The following is an 18,981-nucleotide window of genomic DNA, read 5'->3' as shown; positions in this document are numbered from 1 at the left end:
GCTCAGTTACTGCTTCATAGTAACATAAAGCAGACTAACACAGACTCCCAGTGGGGGGCACTTCTGGGAGGATCAGCCCTCAGGCCCAGCCCCAGGATGAGAACCAGCTCCTCAGGTTTCACGGCCCTCACATGCCCATGACTGTGGAATGAGAGACTCACTGGGACCCGTGTTTAAGGTCAGCTCAGCAGCGCATACCACATGAGGACCCCATAAGTGCTTCTGAAAGACGGCCAGGAGACTGAAACATGGAGCAGATGAGACAGAGCAGGATACCCCAAGACCAGGTCCAGCTGCTGGGGCCCAGGGCGAAGAGGTCTTTGGATTCTAGCTGATCTGATTTTAACACTTGGGCCATAACTCGCTTGAGTTCCAGTCAGCAAGGGGCGAGGGGGAGCCATTAGCTGACACGGAGGACTGTTTCCTGACAACAGAAGTCCTCCTGCTCATCTTCCGGGATATCAGGACATGGGTGGGAAACAAGTCCAACAGCTCAGCGGAGCCTAGACACGTGTGGGCCCTGCTGGCCCCGCCCCAGGCCCAGGCCCAGGAAGGGGGACGAATGCTAAGCCCAGCCTCCTCCGGGCCTCTCTGTGGCTCTTGCTGTCCTACTGCCTGGGGTCATCTGAGGCTAGGGGAGGAGGATGCCAGGTTTTTGAGTTGCAATTTTACAACAAGTTCAATGAAAGCCCGCGGGCAGCCATGTTGGCTACAGGTGGGGCAAAGGTAGGTCCCTGAGGACTGTCGCAGAGTGAGGGAAGGTACTCTGTCAATTTACCGTTTCTGAAAGGATCACAGCCTCAGACTGCTGCAGGGAAATGTCGGTGGGTTTAAATTCTTTCTCAAAGATCTCTTGATGTTTGCTGTTCCTTTTTTCCTTCTTCTTGTCCTTCTTCTCCTTCTCCAGGTCATCCTTGTCCAGCTTGTCCTGGGACCTGGAGTGCATTTTCTTTGGCAGCAGAGGCTCCAGAGCAAACCTAAAGGAAAGGTCAATGACGTCTTAGTAGGAGAGCAATTGCTTTCCACCCTGCAGACATCTGTCAAGTCACTCACAATCCATCCAAGATGGTCACAGGGAGAGCAATGATTTAAAAGGGAGGCTGAGGGCGACTTCAGATACATAGTCACCAGATGCAAGGACTGTGTTTCAATCCCAACACAAACTGGAAAAAGATAGAGAACTCTTAGCATGATAGGGCAAATGTGAAGTCTGGCCAGATGTTTGATGATGATATTAAGGAACTGTTCATTTACGATGGAAGGATGGTATTTAGGGTATAATTCAAAAGGGGAACCCACATCTTTTAGAGATTTATATACAAATATGCTGTCTATTTTTTAATGGGGAAAGATAGATGCCAATGCAAAGAAATGTCTGCTAGCTTAATTCTGACCAAGTCTCTGTGATTACGATACATGGTTGTTTCCAGGCGGAAGCACTTTGTATGGCTCGGTCAGAAGCAAGCCGGGCCCAGCTCACCAGTGCTGGGACTCACAGGTGCTGGGAGATGCCTTGAGGTTTCCAGCCAGCAACTGAGTTGGAGACAGAAGACCTGCATGCTAGCTCTGCCACCTGCACACCTGCACAAGGACTCTTGATGTCCTTGTAACCTCTGCCTCATTTATAAAAGGATATAAAGACACCACCACCCTTCTGCCTACCCCACAGTTGCTGTAAAAACACATTTGTGGCTACACCATGGAGTAAATGAATCTTGGGCTAGTTTCTAAGGCATGTACCAAAAGTGTGCGCACACATCCACACACGATTGCGATTTGTCACTCCAACACAAGATTGGCATGTCCATCTTGTTTCTGGTCCTAGGAAGTCCTATCAGGAGGCAGAAGAAATGGATCCAATTTTAAGACTGGAGTTTCATCCCTAGCAACTCCTGCTGTGAGTAGGAGTCAGGAGAGATAGCTGAATGAATGAAGGCATGGGCACACCTGAAAAACCTTACAGCGTAACTCACAAAGTTATATGAGAAGGCAGTGCTGTTACTAGGATCTTAACATTTGCAAAATACAGCCTGCTCTTTGGAGCTCTGAGCCCTCACAGCAACTTCTAAACCTGACTGCCTGAACTGCCTGGAGAAGAAATTGCCTTCCTTAAGGGGAGCATGGTTTCAAGAGAAGAAAATGTCCCCAGCCAGCCGTATTTTCATCCTAGCTCTGGTTTTTCTTACATTTATTTCTGAATGGGACACTTGGAAGAAAACCACTGTTCTCATGAAGAAGGCCATCGCGGGGCTGGGCACAGTGACTCAGGCCTGTAATCCCAGCACTTGGGGAGGCCTAGGTGGGTGGATCACTTGAGCTCAGGAGTTCGAGGCCAGCCTGGCCAATGTAGCAAGGCCCTGTCTCTACAAAACACACAAAAATTAGCTGGGCATGGTGGTGCACACCTGTAGTTCCAGCTACTCAGGAGGCTGAGGTGGCATGATGGCTTGAGCCTGGGAAGCGGAGATTGCAGTGAGCTGAGATTGTGCCACTGCACTCCGGCCTGGGTGATGGAGCCAGATCCTGTACCCCCCCCCCAAAAAAAAAGACAGCCATTGCAGCGATCTTGCTCCCCACTGATTTGCTCAGTGCTAACTTCCACGTTGCATGTCCCACAGTGGGGAGTAAGATAAACCAGGAAGGGAAGGATCATTCACAAAACTGCGCTTACACCTGCTGAAGACGCAGACTGCCCAGAGCAAGAGCCACCGCCTACTTTTTGCTTCTCCCATCTAGTGTGGCTATGCTGTAGGATCTGCTGCGAAGGTACGTGTACTATATCAACAGTAATGGTACTGAATCTAAGCACTGACTATCAATAGCTGTTAACATCTCCAAAAGAGAGAGAAAAGGATATGGTGTACCTCTGAGTGGAAGAACATACAAGTATCTATGAAGTCATCTTATCCCTCAGCCAAATCTGAATCTGATCAAATCACTAGATTCAACTGCCAGTATGTAGGGAGTATGGAGAATTGAGACACGAATTAAACAGTGCGATGGGGCACACTATCAGCAAAGTCCTGATGGTGGGGCCATGATAGGATACACGACCCAGGCTTGCCCAGAATTAAATTACAAGGGAAGAAAGGGGATTAAAAGAGACTTAGAGAATATCAACCAAGTGCAAGGTGCAAGGTGGGAACCTTATTTGGATTTTGCCTCAAACAAACCAAACAAAAAGACATTCATGATAATGGGAAATCAACACTAATATATTATTATAATATGGCATTCCCGTCAATATTTTTGGTGTGAAATAAACTATATTACTACAAAGTTTATATAATACAACCTAGTTCTGGTTTTGAAAAAGAGCTCACACCTTTTAGAAATTTGTATTGAAATATCTATAGATAAAACGGTATGATATTTAAGATTTGCTGGAAAATGTGATTGCTATAGATTGAAAAAAAAGGCTAGCTAAAAGCTGATAATTGTCAAGACTGGCTGATGCGGCTGAATTTTTTCTTTTTTTCTGAGACAGTCTCACTGTGTTGCCCAGGCTGGAGTGCGGTGGTGCCATCATGGCTCACGACAGCCTCAGCCTCCCCAGGCTCAGGTGATCCTCCCACCTCAGCCTTCCAAGTAGTTGACACTACAGGCATGCAGCACCACATCCAGCTAATTTTCATATTTTTTGTAGAGATGGGGTTTTGTCACGTTGTCCAGGCTTGTCTTGAACTCAAGAGCTCAAGCAATCCACCTGCCTCAGCCTCTCAATGTGCTGATATTTTAGGCATGAGCCACTGCACTCAGCTTTGAAATTTTTCTATGATAAAATGCTTAAAAATTAAAAATGATTGATAAAATATACCAGTATTGACTTAGATCATTAAGGCATTTTGGGACATCTGGACTTTTCTCACTGGATATACTGTATATCCATATCCATTAGGTGTTAAATGTTTTATCTATTATAAGGAACAACCAAACATTTCATGATTTTATTCTAGTTTAGCGGAACTTGAGATAATTAATATAGGCAAGAAAAGGATCAGTAGATGCTCTTTAGCTCAGGAAGAAGAGCTAGGCTGTGAAATCCTGACGGGTATACAAAGAACCCAGAGAACGGCGGGTGGAGCTTTAAATTTTCACATTATGAGAAGCAACTGCCTACAGGATGAACTTTATTCTACACGTAATCTGTGCCATTTGAGACCAAAGCCTCATTTTCTCCACATTAGTTAGATAGCAAAGGGTGGTAACCCCAAGAATGAACACAACTCTGGACCGTAATAAAGATGCCTTCCAGTTAAAGGTTAAACAAATGCCTTCTGGGGAAGAGCCAGCAGCCCAAGCTCACATGTGCAATTCACCACTCTTCTATCTAAAACCTCTCCATCAATTTCCACCCTAACCCCTATGTTTCTAGAAATATAAAAACCTTTCCATAACCAGCTTGGGGATTTTTCTCGGGGAGAAGTTGAATTAAATATCTTTAGCAATCTTGCTGTACGTGACAAGCACATGATTTAAATACCTTTAAATTGAGAATTTCCATACGGACTTGGCCTTATAAATATCAGACGCTGATAAAAATTACCGTTAAGAAAAAACGTGGGGATAGTTTGCAATTATCCATTGGGCACATCAGTCATTGGCAAAAAAGGGCAGTCAGAGTTGAGCCGTCCCTTGGGGCCCTCTGGAAGTTTTCGTCTGTGTGTTGAAGGGGCCAGATCCCTGTAGGTGTCTTAGGGTGATGGATTGTAAACCAAATGGGATTGGACATACACACAACTGTGCAAATCGGCTGTAAAACAATCAGAGGTTCTTCTGTGTTGTTTAAATTGCATGCAACATTTTTTTCTTTTTGTATAAGAACAACCTTCACATGCTTGCCACTCAAAAATACAAAAAAACAAAAAAACCAAAAACCAATACTGTGGTTCTCTTTGCAATACTTTGAGCTAATGCAAGAGCCACAGTGTGTGCTCAATTAATGTTAAGTACTGGGTACTTGAGAGCAAAAATGCATCTCCAAAGTGGCCTTGTGAAAAGAAAGTGGCCCATGGGTACTTCAAATAGTCAAAATCACAGTGATGGTAAGTGGACAGTGGCCGGGTGCGGTGGCTCATGCCTGTAATTCCAGCACTTTGGGAGGCTGAGGTGGGCAGATCACAAGGTCAGGAGACTGAGACCATCCTGGCTAACATGCTGAAACCCCATCTCTGCTAAAAATACAAAAAGTTAGCTGGGTGTGGTGGCATACGCCTGTAGACCCAGCTACTCGGGAGGCTGACGCAGAAGAATCACTTGAACTTGGGAGGTGGAGGTTGCAGTGAGCCGTGATTGCGCCACTGCACTCCAGCCCAGGTAACAGAGTGAGACTCTGTCTCAAAAACAAAGAAAAAAGAAAAAAAAAAAAAAGAAAGTGGACATTATGAGGGGCAGCGGGAGAGGAGAATAGGAAGTGAGTGTTTAATTAGTAAGGGGAGGTAGAGTGGGGAATTCTTGTGAAATGAGTACAGAGTTTCAGTTTGGCAAGTTTAAAGAGTTCTGGAGGTGGATGGTGGGATGACTGCACAGCAATGTGAACGTACTCATGCCACTGAACTGTTCACTTAAAAATCATTACGATCACTTGAGCTTGGGAAGTGGAGGCTGCAGTGAGCTGTGATTGCACCACTGCACCCCAGCCTGGGTGGCAGAGTGAGGGTCTGCCTCAAAAACAACGTTGTTTTAAAAAAGGATAATATGCCTTATAGCTTTCCGAGTTGTCCTAAAAAGTAGGGACAGATGGTCATTCTCAGAAGCATTCACCTAAACACAATTTCCCTTTAAAAGGCAATAAACCTCACCAGAAACAAAAATAAACACAAAATTTGCTCTCCAAAAAAATGAGGAAGGGAGGAAAAGAAAAAAGAAGGTGGCCCAGTCGTCCATCATGAAAGCCTGACTCGGTGACAGTTGGCTTGGCAGAATGGTGTCATGGGTGGACAGTGGAGGTTGTGTCATGCCCAGACCCACCAGCTCCTGCCCAGACACGACACCCTGGAGGTGAACAGGAGGTGAAAAGTACAAAGCGCTTGGCCAGAAGAGAAGGCACCCTGCTTCTTCCCAGGCGTGTCCAATCTTTTGGCTTCCCTGAGCCACATTAGAAGAAGAAGAATTAGGTCGGGTACGGTGGCTCATGCTTGTAATCCTAGCACTTTGGGAGGCCGAGGTGGGTGGATCACATGGTCAGGAGTTGGAGACCAGCCTGGCCAACACAGCGAAACCCTGTCTCTATGAAAAATACAAATATTAGCCAGGCATGGTGGTGCGTGCCTGTAATCCCAGCTACTCAGGAGGTTGAGGCAGGAGAATCGCTTCAACCCGGGAGGCAGAGGTTCTGGTGAGCCAAGATCATGCCACTGTACTCCAGCCTGGGTGACAAGAGCAAGGTTCTATCTCAAAAAAAAAAAGAACAACAAGAAGAATTGTCTTGGGCCACACATAAAGTACATTAACACTAACAATAGCTGATGAGCTATGTAAAAAAGAAATCACAAAAATAATCTCAGAATGTTGGATGGGAGTTTATGGATTAGTGTTGGGCCACATTCAAAGCCATCCTGGGCTGCATGTGGCCCGCAGGTCATGGGTTGGGCAAGCTTGTTCTAAGCCATGATGAAGAGGACTGAACACTCACTGGAGGTTCTAAAATTGGACAAAAACCTTCCCCAAAGTGGTACTCAAAGAGACCATGTTTTTCTCAAAAACTCACAAGACCTCAAAGTAATATTGGGCACTATGGTTACAACGTCTCTGAGGGTTTCAGTTTCAAAGATAATTTTGATGAACACAAAATCCTCAGTTGTAAGAAAATAAACTCAGGGCTCTGGGTGGCTTCTTCCAGATCCCCAAAGACCTTGCTGCTCAGCCCAGCCCTGCTGTGAGCTTGACTCACCCATCGGAGCCTGGCCTGGAAGGAGTGCTGTCGGATGAGAGGGAAGAGACAGAGGCCACGGACAGAGGCCGGGATGAGGAAGGCATCGTGAAGGACCGCACCATGGACCGGGGGCGGCTGCCTCTTCTGTCGTCCAGACTTGAGGGCTGAGAGTGAGAAAGAGAGAGAGAGAAGGAGACTTGTTTGATGCCTGTGCCTGCCACGGCCAGTCTCCTGAGACAAAGCGGTCTTAGCGGCATGGAATCTAGACCACCGTCCTCCAGACTTCCATAAACAGTGCATGTTCTTGTTCTGAGTGGAAGACAAAAACAATGATTATTTTGGAGTCTTTTAAACCCTTACCCAATATTGTGAAAGTATCAGAAAGAACCTTCTTAGCCTTTTAATACTTAATGCAGTTTTCTTTACAAAGACCACAATGCATCAACACATTCCAAAGTTACAGCAGAAATGTGCAAACCAGAAAATGCAATGTAGAGTAACACCTAGAAAGTGATTAAAGATTCTTTAGATCTTTACATGACTTTTGTATGTCTCTGCATGTTGGCAGCCTATACAGATCCTCAAAATGCATGACTCCATACTGACTGACCTCTTCTAGATAAAAGATGCACCTGTTGCTTAATTAAAGGTACGTTTCTGCAAGTGACAGATGCAATGGAGCAGATGAAATCACAGCTGAAGTTGCCAAAGCTTCTCCCACTTGCTAGGTAGTGAAGTAGTGATGCCTTGTGCCCCAACACCAAAAATAAAGATCTCTAGATGGACTTTTCCATCTTCTTGACATATTACTGAAACAAGTGTCCTTGAAATATAGCACGTGTCAACATCTAATTAGCTAGAAAACTCTAGTGTACCTGCACCCTGAGCCAGATGTTGGCACATCTGGGACTGCAGCTGCCACACAGCACTTTCCTTTAACCTGAGGATGTGGAAACTAAATTCCTGTAGGGCACTTCCTCCCTGTGTGGCGCTGACCTCCCCACTGTGCAACCCCCCTGCCCATTCAGCCAATCAACTACAGAAGACCCCGGTGGACCGTGGTTCTAGCCCTCTGAGGCAAGAAGCGGTAGATTACGGGTAATGTTACTGTAACGCCACTTCCTCATCTGAAAAGTAGGCTTTTTTCTTAAATATGTGATCCCAAATAAAACAACATTTGATGTGTAAATGGTACACATTTTCTGTAAAGCAGTGGTCTGCAACCTTTTTGGCACCAGGGTGTCATGGAAGACAGTTTTTCCACAGACCGGCAGGGGATGGTTTCGGGATGAAGCTGTTCCACCTCAGATCATCAGGCATTAGCTTCTCATAAGGAGCACGCCACCTAGATCCCTCACATGCACAGTTCACAATAGTGTTCGTGCTCTCATTAGAACCTAATGCCACTGCTGATCTGACAGGAGGTGGAGCTCAGACAGTAATGTTCTCACCTCCTGCTGTGGGGTCCAGTTCCCAACAGGCCACAGGCTGGTACCAGTCCACTGCCTGGGGGCTGGGTCCCCCTGCTGCAAAGGACCAGGTAAGTATTTTAGGCTTGCAGGCCATATGGTTTCTGTGGAAACTATTGCACTCTGCCATGACGGCACAAAAGCAGCCACATGCAATACATAAATGAGTGAGCATGGTCGCCTGCCAATAAAACTTTATTTACACAACCAGGCTGGGGGCCACAGTTTGCTGACCACTGGCTCTGAGCAAAATGCAGCTGGGATTTGCCAGCAGAGAAGAGCTGGTCAATCTTGGACTTGCACCAACGATGGTGCCAGGGGATAGCTCCATGGAGACATCCATTATAATTACTCTGCCTTTACATGAAACTAGAAGGAAAACGTGTGGGAAGTAGAAAAGTTCCTTTCTAAGGTTTCCTTTCTTGTTAAAGAATAAATGTGCTAATAACTTTGTTAAGCCCTCCCTATCCTATGTAGCTGTTAGACATGCCATGCTTATAGGCACGTAGTACATTCTATGTCCTTGTACTTTAACCAAGATATCTGGGCTGGACGTGCTCACAGGCATGTCTCAGCTCTCCATTGCTTTTACCTGTTAGAAAAGTTTAAGTTATTAGCCAGTCAGGTTTTAGTTTAGATTGTGAGGTCTGGCTCCAGCCAACAGAGATCAGACACAGCAGTAAGGATGACCCCCAAATGCGTAAGGAATACATTTATCTGTCTTCCTTTATTCATTGTACTCTTGTGGCAAGATGGCTAGCGAGAGTACCCTTCCTGCAGTCCAGGAAATAAAAATTGTGTTGCTGAAAGATCCTTTGTCTCAGTGCCAATTTTTCTTTGTGGCACTGAGCATCTATTTTCATCTATTTCCAACAAAATGGTTGCTTATGGATTATCCCCAAATGTGAAAACCTTACCCTATACATAATCTAGAGACTCAAGTCTACATAATATCCTCTTCTCAGCCTTCCTGAAACACAGCCAGAGTGCAAGCCAAGGCCTCACTCTGTGGAGTGCTTCTCCTGTACAGCCTCTCAGCCGGGTCCTGGGGCCCTGTTTTGTGTCCTCACTATTCCTGAAGATCTTGAGGAAGAATCCTGTTCACTACTCTAGGTCCACCCTGGCTGCCTCACCTCCCACCCCCAGCACCATCCACCCACCTCGGCCACTGCATCTAGGAAGGACTTGAAACCTCCTTACATTTTGAATGGGATGTGCTGGTGCTCTCTATCTTTCAAAATCCACACCATCGCTTGCCATTTCTTCCATAGCAGCGCTTCTTGCTGACAAGCTCAGAGGTAGGAAAGCTAAGGCCATCATCGTGTTTCTGAACCCACCACTCAGGCCGTCCCACCCACCTATCCCACTGTGGCTCCCTTCCTGACCCTCCCCTGGAACTGCCTCTGCCTTGACTTCAACACGATCCTTTCTAGCTACAGGGGGAAGGAAGAAGGGAAGAGAGCCAGCGTGCTCATACTCAGGGGATTTCCATGGCGTGGAGGATGCAGCCTGTGAGTGTGTTCCACGGTCTACTGGGCAGGTGGAGAAGCCGCACACATACAGTGTAGAAAAAACTTGACGTGTGACATTTGGGTGGGCCCAAGCATTGGGAGCCCCAGTTCAGATGTCCAGTGTGTCGGCTTCCATGTCTCTGTGATAAAATGATCTTTACAGCAGCCATGAGGACGTGGGCACTGAATGAGTGGTGCCCAGGAGGGAGCCAGTCAGGGACCAGGAGGTGGAGGACTAGTGAGGACAACCTCATGGCAGCTCCTGGAAGGCCCAGAAAGCAGTCCCTGGTCCCCGACCTCCCACCACCAAGGGCTGGGGGTGTCTCTTGGAAGGTGACCTTGAGTTTTGGTCATCTTGGTTGAGATGTGTGAGTATGGATTGCGATGAATAATGGAAGGGGGTGGCAGGAGGATGTTCCCACCATGAAGGGACAAGGGCCACTCTTGGGGTCCCACATTTGCAGGGTGCTCCCTGGGTGTGATTGTCCCTGGGTACGACCGTGGCTTCTACTGGGCAGCCTGCCTTATAATTCCTTCTTGATTGAGCAAAGTCGTTAGAGATTAAGACATCAGGGCATCAGGGCTTTCCTTTTTTTTTTTTTTTTTTTTTTTTCCATTTGATTCAATTAGTCTCACCCAGTTCTGACAGGTGTGACTCCAGGGCCAGACACTGTGAGTTAAAGCAGGGCTGGTGGGTAGGAGTTGGGGATACTGGAACTAGGCTAGAATTGAGGCCCTGGCCCCAACGGTGTGACCCTCCATAAAACCCGGAGCCACCCAGAGCCTCAGCTTCCTCCTGAGCACAAAGGGAGTAGTCCTCCCTGCCCAGAGGGCCAGCGTTAGGATTAAATGAAATGATGCCGGGGATGCCCACAGGGCTCATGACCCTGATGGCTGCTGCTGTCCTCACTGCCTGAGCAAACACTCATTCCAGTTCCCTTACCAAGAGCGGCCCTCTGGCCCTGCCCAATGACCCTGAGTTTTAGTCGCTGTCTCCCAGCAGAGCTGTAACATCCCACCTTGAGCCAGCCACAGGCGCTTACTGCCCACGGTGTTGGATAGGAATGGGCTGGGATGGGGGCATTGGTTGAACTTAATCACAGGGACTGGCGCTGTACCAGGATGGGAGTGGAGAGAGTGGGAAGCAGGCACACTTCATCATGATCTGGAATGTCCCTTTCCAAATGCTATGCAAATGCCAGCTACAGCCTGGAAACTCACAGAGGGGGACATATTGTCCCTTGCAGAGGGTGGGTAGGGGAGAAGGGGCTGGGCGGGGACAGGAGATGGGCAGGCCCAGCAGGGAGGGTGCGAGTGTGGCCTGGGAACCTTGGCCACGCCTCAGAGGCCACAGGACTGAAGGACACAGCTGCACGATCAGCTCTGCATCCGAAACAGAGCCCTGGCCCCTGGCTGTTCCTGTAGGCCATGTCACACTGCTTCTCCTCCCCATGGACTCCATGGAACAGGTGACGCTAAGTGCTCCTGCTGAGGAGGGGCTATCAGATCCACCTCCCCATCAACACCCCTCCCCGCAGCCTCTGAGGAACTCCAGGGTCCCATGGATCCCAGTTAACAGAACCACTGGGATGAGTCCCCTTGGCAACTGTGGAGGCAGGGCGGGACAGGAGAAATCCTGGAGCTGGGGGAGCAGGTCAGGGGCCAATTGTGATGGCAAAGATGGTGGGCGAATCCCAGCACCACCACGGTGTACCATGGCTAGAACTAGCTTGAGGAGGAAGGGTGACTCCTGGGTCTCTCCTGGGTCTGGGCGGCCAGCGGGTGGTTACGACAGTAGCTGGGGAAGGGAGAGGGGGATGATGGCATGTTGGGCTTATGGCTCTCCATGGTGGTTGGAGTGATGAGGACGGGAGTGGAGAGAGTGCAGAACCAGGAACGGTTTCCCTGCTCCTAACCAGACTTGAAGAGGTAGATGAACAGTTGGTGAGAAACTTAAAGCTCTTTTTCACAAGCCTGAAGGCCAACACGCATGCCTCCTGCACACTGTGGGCCAGTGAAGGCACAGGGGCCAATGCTGAAGGCCGCAGGTGCTCACGGGCTCATCCGCAGGGCCCTGGAGAAGCTGAGCTGCTGAGCTGTCATCCAGGGAATGGCAGCTCCTCGGAGCCCCAGGAGTGGAAAGATGAAAGCCAAGGCGGAGTGGCAGAGGGGCCTGGGTATTCAGAAGTCAGAGGGTGTCCACATCTTCTCTTTCTATGGCTTAAGCTGGCTCAGAAACATTGACAAAATGGTTTATGACCTTTCTATGCGTTTTTTTAAAAAATTTAAAATCCATCTTTTTGCAAACCAGGTGACACTAGATTGCTTTTCAAATTGCTGTGAGATGCTTGTAAGTTTCCAAAGTAGATAAGACAGGAAAGGCACATTCTAGATTACTTTTTATTGCCACATTTCTCAGGGAAGGACAGGAGGACCTGCTAGTCCCCTTGCCTGCTCAAAGGATGCTTGTGGAGCCTGCTGTTGGGGTCAAAGGATGCAGCAGGACTCTGCAAGCGAGGTCCAGGGAACAAAGTATCCCAGGGTGGAAAATGCAACCTTCATTCTGTTTCTGGATTCCCCTCACACCCTAAGTCTCCCAGTGGGATGCCCTAGCTGCTGCTACAGAGAAGAGTGGGGAGTTCAGTGGAGATGGTGCTGCCTCACAATGTGCTGGAAATAAACTCCAGCCAAAGACACAGCACCCCAGAGCACACAGCACCCTACCTGCCTGCCCGTGCTGTCTCCACCTGTGCCCAAAGCAAGCATGCCCAGAAATCATGAAACATGGCAGAGAAGGGATGTGCAGGATGTCTGGTGAGCTAGACAGCTTTCTGTGATTTTGAAATATACATTAAATGATTGAGAACACAGGAAGCTTTTCACTTAGTAGAAAATGACAAGATTTCACAAGCATTTGTTTCTTAGTATTAACACTGGCATCAACTTTGAGAGAGATGCCCTGTGACGCACTCTGAGATGCTTCTTGCCACTCAGCTCTGGATGTAAGGAGTTGCGGGCTCTGAAGCTACCAAGCACTACTCTAGCATTCTGACTTGCACAAAGTGTCCTCCAGCACAGCTTGGAAGGAGAGCACCCTGATTTCCAAGCCTGTTCACCTGCAGCAGCTCCTGGTAGGCTGTCAGCTCCAGACTCCCACCTGCTGAGTTTTCAACCTCAGAGCAGCAGTTGTGTTATGTTGGCTTTGTTGGGTTCAAGCCCTGCTGGGCCTGGGACCCCCTCATATGATGGACAGCAGGCCCTGGGCTTGGAGGCGCTGAGGTTCAGCCATGCCTGGCCGAGTGGGAAGACAGGGAGAGCATGCAGTATGATCAAAACCAAATTACCTTCTCTCAGCAGGTCTCATATGCATTTCCTACCATGTGGGCAAGAGGAAGAGAAGCTCTGTGGTGCCAAATGTTAGCTCCTGGAGTAGGGGCTGAAAGCACAGACTCTGGAGGTACATGGATGGGGCCTGAACCATGGGTCTGCCATGTGCTAGGGTGTGACCTAGTTACCTTCCCATGTCAGTTTCCTTCACTATAAAACGGGGGTGACTGCAGTGCCTGCTTCATAGAGCGTGAGGCGGATTAAGCAACTGAGTATCTCTACAGCACTTAGAAAGGTCCCTTGCACATGGGAAGCACTAAATTAGTGTTTGCTTATTGAGATCAATGCGTGAAAGAAAGAGGGTTCAACGGAGAGTAGCTGAGAACTTCAGGGACTGGTGGACAGGTGGCCCTGGGACAAGAGAAAACCAGAATGGCACACCCTACTCGACAGCTGGTCTTCAAGGAGCAGAGAAAAGTGCCGTGTGTTATTGGGGAGAAGCAGCGTGACTTCCCACAGCTCGCTTCCTTTTGCAGGGGAGCTGAAGCCCTGTGCACAGCCCCTCAGTGTCAGCAGGCACGGCATTCCAGTAGACAGAAGAGGGCTCCCTGCTTCTCTTTGCCACATTGCCCTTCATCCCTGAACAATGGGGAGTGGGAACCCTTTGCTGCGCCTAATGTCTTCAGAGTCCACGAGCAGGCAGGGTAGGCCCAGCAAAGCTCCCAGAGGCTGAGTAAGGATGGGAGCACCACTTGGAAACGCACAGCAGGGTGGCACTCTGACTCATGGCGCCTGGCTTTGCCCCCATGGCTCCTGGGGACGGTCTCAAGTGGGCTAGAAGACTTGAACTGCAAGGCTTTTGCCTCATTAAAACTCACAAGCTGCTCTCCACCCTGCTCCTGATGCCAGCCGCTGCTCAGAAACCTTCCATAAACTCATTCCTAAAGCTCTGTTCTGCGCTTCGTCCCAAGTAGAGCCTCCTGCCCCAGCCAGGCATCCCTTGTTCTTGGAGGTTGGGTGCCTTTCCATCTCCACTCTGTGTTTTCTCTTCTGCCCAAAGCATCACTGGCCCCTGGCCTGTCATTCAAACTCCTGCGTCTCAGCCTTTGTTGAGGGAGTCCTTTCCCCAGGCAGTGTTTTCCTGATCTCCGCCCCTGACCATATCTGGCTTATCCTCCTTGGTTTAGATCAATTACCTCTTCCTACAATAGGTGAATCTTTGCTAATAAGTTCACACTCCAGATGTTCATCACTTCTCCCCTGATGGCCAAGAGCCTCCGATTTCAACCTTGGGCGGGGCCCACATGGGGGCTGTTGCCCTGTGGATGGCCGATCCCTTTGTGTGTGTTATATGGCCGTAGGTGTGCGGTGTCAACCAGCCAAGTCACCTGGGCCGCTGTGAGATTTCTCCATTGCTCTGTAACAATAAGGCTGGACTGTGTTCACAGCAGGTAAGGGGGCATTTGGCAATCAAGGAAATTCATGAATGTTTATTCACCCTGGCATTTCCAATCCCCTTATTGAAAGGAAGTTGCTGGGTTGCTGGTAGACAGACTGCTCAAGGGGATTGGGTCCCCTCACATCCCACTTCCTAAGCAGGCGCCATGTGCACATGTGGGTTCCTCTGCTCTGGGAGCCTGTGCCAGTTAGACAGTGGGATGCCCAGACACCCGATCTTCAGCAACACGACCCCCTTACCATGATTCGGACGCCGTACTGTTTCTCCACTTTCTCCTTCAGCTGTTTGAAACAAGCCTCCATCCTCTCATGGAACGGCCTCAGTGCCTCTGTGACTTTGTCTCCATGAATTCTGATCCCTTCGGCCAAAAATGGAATCTGAAAAACATAGAGGTTGACATTCCTTATTTTTTGGATGATGGTCTAGGAAGAGCAACGGCACACTTGGGGAAAGTGGAACTATGCAAAATGATCTGCTTTTGTTTCCAGATCAAACTAGCTGATTCAATTCACCAGCAGGCATAGCACCCCAAAGACCAAAATGGTTACATGGAAACCATTTGTGTTCTGAACTGATTACGTCCAGTTCGGTGCACCCTACACCATGGCTACGCAATTGATTCCCCGGAATAGACTTATCTGTGCTTTTCACTTGAGTTTGGGAAGAGCTGTACCTTGAATTTGTTAAGATCTAACTTATTCTATTAGCAAAGGGTCATGGCAGAGTGCAAACATTTTCTAGCTAAGAATATTGCCTTTACAAGAACCCTATTCCAAAACCTAATTATATGTGATCTATAGTCCTAAAAAATATTCCTTTTTTGGAAGGGAAAACCAAATTCATTCTTCTTTAAAACTAAAAATAATCACTTCTCTGCCGACACTGCTGTCACAAAATATCCATGCCAACACTTCACTTCCGAGAGTGGAGATGCAGCTGACCTTTAAAAACGTTATAAGAGAGACATTTTCATTCTCCCAGCTGCAGAGACCCACCAGAGTTGCTGCTGTTGGGGGTGGGAAAAGGAAAAGGAAAAGTCTCCCCTTCTGTCCCTGCTCTCTGCTTCCCCTCAGGGGCTTGGACTCAGTTAGACATTCTTCCATGCAATCAAGCTAAGAGGCTTCCTCTCAATAATTTATAATTAAATCAAAATACTGATTAAAAACAGATTTTCCTAATAGGACAGAACACCAATCTAAATGAGCAGATTTATTGGTATGAACGATAATAAGTACACAATTGAATTTCATGTGAGCAAATTCAAGAAATCTTATCAAGATGAATCAACGCATCAAATGTATTTGGTTGCCATTTATAGCACGCAGCTGTTGCCTCTCTTGGTGCTCCAGGAAAGGAGGGAGTGGTGGTGCTCTCCCGCGTTCTCAGCCCTCCTAGCCTGCTTGGAGCCTGAACCGACATAAAAGTTTGTTTTGCTGACAGTTGGGCCCAAACCCAAGGCACGTGTCAGTTTACCCCTTTCTGGTCAGTCATTGCCGAAAGGACAGCATGCAGGTGAGATTTCAAAATACATGGGATATTTTAATATTCCCTGTGAATTACTTGTGCAGATGGCAGCTTCCCCAGGGCTAGCCATAGTTTACTCAGGGCTAGCGGTAGAAAATGCTCACTGTCAGCCTTCTGCTTCCTGAGTTCCGCCTTGGGGGATGACGCACACCGACTGGGACAAGTTTTGGCGGGATGTCGAACGTGTTGTGTCTCTCTCTGGCTGCAAAGCGCAAGGATGTGTGGAGTCCCTGTCACAAGGTGAAAGCACAGCCGCCCTAGATACCAAAAGCATTTCTGATGTAGGATGGGCATTTCTCAAACTATGAAAATGTAATCTAGTTTCTCAGTTTTGCTGTTGGTGATGTTGATGGTGGTGTGATAAAACTCCTGATTGGTCAGATTCTTTCTATCAAAGAAGCTACTTGCCAGGTGAGAGTTAAGACCATTTGGCTTAGGTCAATGATGCTGCTTGAACTGCAATTTGAGAGGTGAAATTTACAAGGTGTGAGAATTCATCACTCTCAACAGTTACTGACATTGACTGGAAATAACCTTGTTATAGGATGGGATCTGGTCTCTTGTTATACATCTACTTGGGGCTGAACTGCAGGTGTGATTCTAAATGAATGAAGATAAGAAGATGCCCTGAGTAAACACACTCCAACACACAAGGCACTTAATACACAAATAGACCGAGGCTCTGAAATGGTCTCTGGGACCCTTTAGTTCAGTGGCTTCCACTCTGGCTAAGCATCAGAGTCTCTCAGGCAAACTCCTGAATCCCAGCTCCAGAGCCCTGATTTGCTGTGGGCAGATCTCAGGAATCTGCATTCCTAGAGTTTCTCAGAGCCCAGAGACGGGAGAGGACTGTCCCTAAGTCACATCTCTAGTTGATCAAAGCAGGCCTGCAGCCCGCTCCATAAAGGTGCCTTCCTGATGGGCCGTATTTGAAGTTTGCTCCTGTCTGTCCCCTGCACAGATTCATGCCCTGAAAGCAGCACAGAACATTTGGACGCCCCGATCAGGGCTCCAGGAGCACCGCCCCTGGACACAACCATCATGCTTGTCATCAGCTGGGGATGATGGCTGAGTTCAGCCTTTCATCTTTGTACATTTCAAAAGAGAAATATGTACACATCACAGTAGTTTAATATGAGACTGTATGGATTTATCTCTGGATACTCGGCAGGGATGCTCCACAATGACAGCTGTGTATGGGGAAAGATGCAGTGGTGCCTTTGAGAAAGTGGCTCATGACCTGGTGCCAGCTGCAAACCTAGAAGGGGCACCATGCAGTGTGCACCCTGACTGCAAGCTCCCACCCAGCAAGGAGCAGGTCAGTCCATCCTCTGCTTCCAAGTCAGCAAGCAGGGCTGAGGAGGAGCTGCCTGGGACTTATTAACCAACCTTCAGAAACCATTTTAGGCATCGGAGATGTGCTTTTTCTACACTGGTGATGTAAACTCTGCACACGTGTCCTGGGCTCCCAGGACAAAAACCTCATTCTGCCCTGATAGAGTTTCAGGAAACAAACCAAACCAAATGAACTAATAAACAAAAAAAGAACAAAGCATTCTGATAAACTCAAACTTCTTATTTTTAATGAACATATGACTTAGTTGCCAATACCAAGACATGGGTTTTCCAAACATTTGCAAATGAAAGCAAAATCACAGGTAATGTTTTGAATATGCATTTTTATCACTTTGACTTAACAAAGTTACTAGAAAACTGATTCTTTCTTTTAACTTTCCTGTGACCTGCTTTAAAATTCATACTTTAATATAGTTATTAGAAATGATGACATAAAGTTGCTCTCTGGGGAACAAATTATTTTCCTCTGTAGGACCTGAAACTCTTAAAATCCAATTTGCTGTAAAAGCTTACAGGAAAAAAAAAATCAATCGAACTTTTGCAGACCAAACTAGTTTTTGTATAGCAATGGTTTTATAGCCTGCAGAGGAGTTTTGAATTTTGTACCCCTTAGTACAAAATCTACAACATCTAAAATGGAATCATTTAAACTTTTAAACTCTCTCTCGCCTTTTTAGTTACAGAGGGAGACTGTCTACATGAGGCTTACATTCTGTGCAAAGAAACCACAGTTGGCCAACAATGTCCCTTTCAGCCACAGTCTGAGGACTTTTAAAAATCAAAATGCAGACAGATTTGTGACAAAGTCTGATTTCTTCCCTTTTAAAATAGTTTTTGTTTATATATGCATATCAATACAACTTCTCACTCACTAAAATTATTATTTAAAAGACAAAATAACAAGTCTTGTTGAGGGGGACAAAGAAGGTGGAATCACGCATTACGGCTGGTGGGAATGTAAAATGGTGCTGCGATCGTACAAGAGTTTGGCCGTTTTGCAAAAATTGAACACATTACCACACGAGCCAGTAATTCTAAATTTGGGTATATACCCCAAACTATAGAAGAACTGAAAACAGGGACTTGAGCAGGTATTTGTATACCCACGATCATAGCAGTATTACTTACACTAGCCAAAAGGTAGAAACGACCCACATGTTCCTCCACAGATACATGGAGAAACGATTGTGGTCTCTCCCTATGATGGAATATGATTCAGCCTTAAAAAGGAATGAAGTTCTGACACATGCTACAACATGGAAGAAACTGGAAGACACTGTGCTAAGAGAAACAAGCCAAACACAGAAGGACAAATAGTACATGATTCCACTCATATACGGTATCTAGAGTAGGCAAATTCATAGAGACACAACGTAGAATCGCGGTTCCCAGGGGCTGAGTGGAGGGAGGAACGGGGAAGCTGGTGGAGCACTGCAAGATGACAAGGCTCTGGAGACGGGT

At 47.4% G+C, this 18,981-nt stretch overlaps 1 protein-coding gene across 2 annotated transcripts in view; it reads right to left on the bottom strand.

The window, feature by feature from the left end:
- DOCK1 (dedicator of cytokinesis 1) overlaps positions 1–18,981 on the bottom strand; it is a 528,332-nt gene that overhangs the window by 12,769 nt on the left and 496,582 nt on the right. For both annotated transcript variants that reach the window (XM_032281990.1, XM_032281991.1), the window contains exons 47-49: positions 14,880–15,017; positions 6,893–7,038; positions 779–977 (exon numbers count right to left, since the gene is read on the bottom strand). In XM_032281990.1, the coding sequence (XP_032137881.1) occupies positions 779–977; positions 6,893–7,038; positions 14,880–15,017 (483 nt within the window). The remainder of the gene's footprint in view (positions 1–778; positions 978–6,892; positions 7,039–14,879; positions 15,018–18,981) is intronic.

Source organism: Sapajus apella, unplaced genomic scaffold (assembly GCF_009761245.1).
Source record: "Sapajus apella isolate SASKATOON/1434 unplaced genomic scaffold, GSC_monkey_1.0 scaffold13, whole genome shotgun sequence".
NCBI lineage: Eukaryota > Metazoa > Chordata > Mammalia > Primates > Cebidae > Sapajus > Sapajus apella.
The sequence above is the reverse complement of the archived record's forward strand: the minus strand, read 5'-3'. Positions and strand labels throughout refer to the sequence as shown.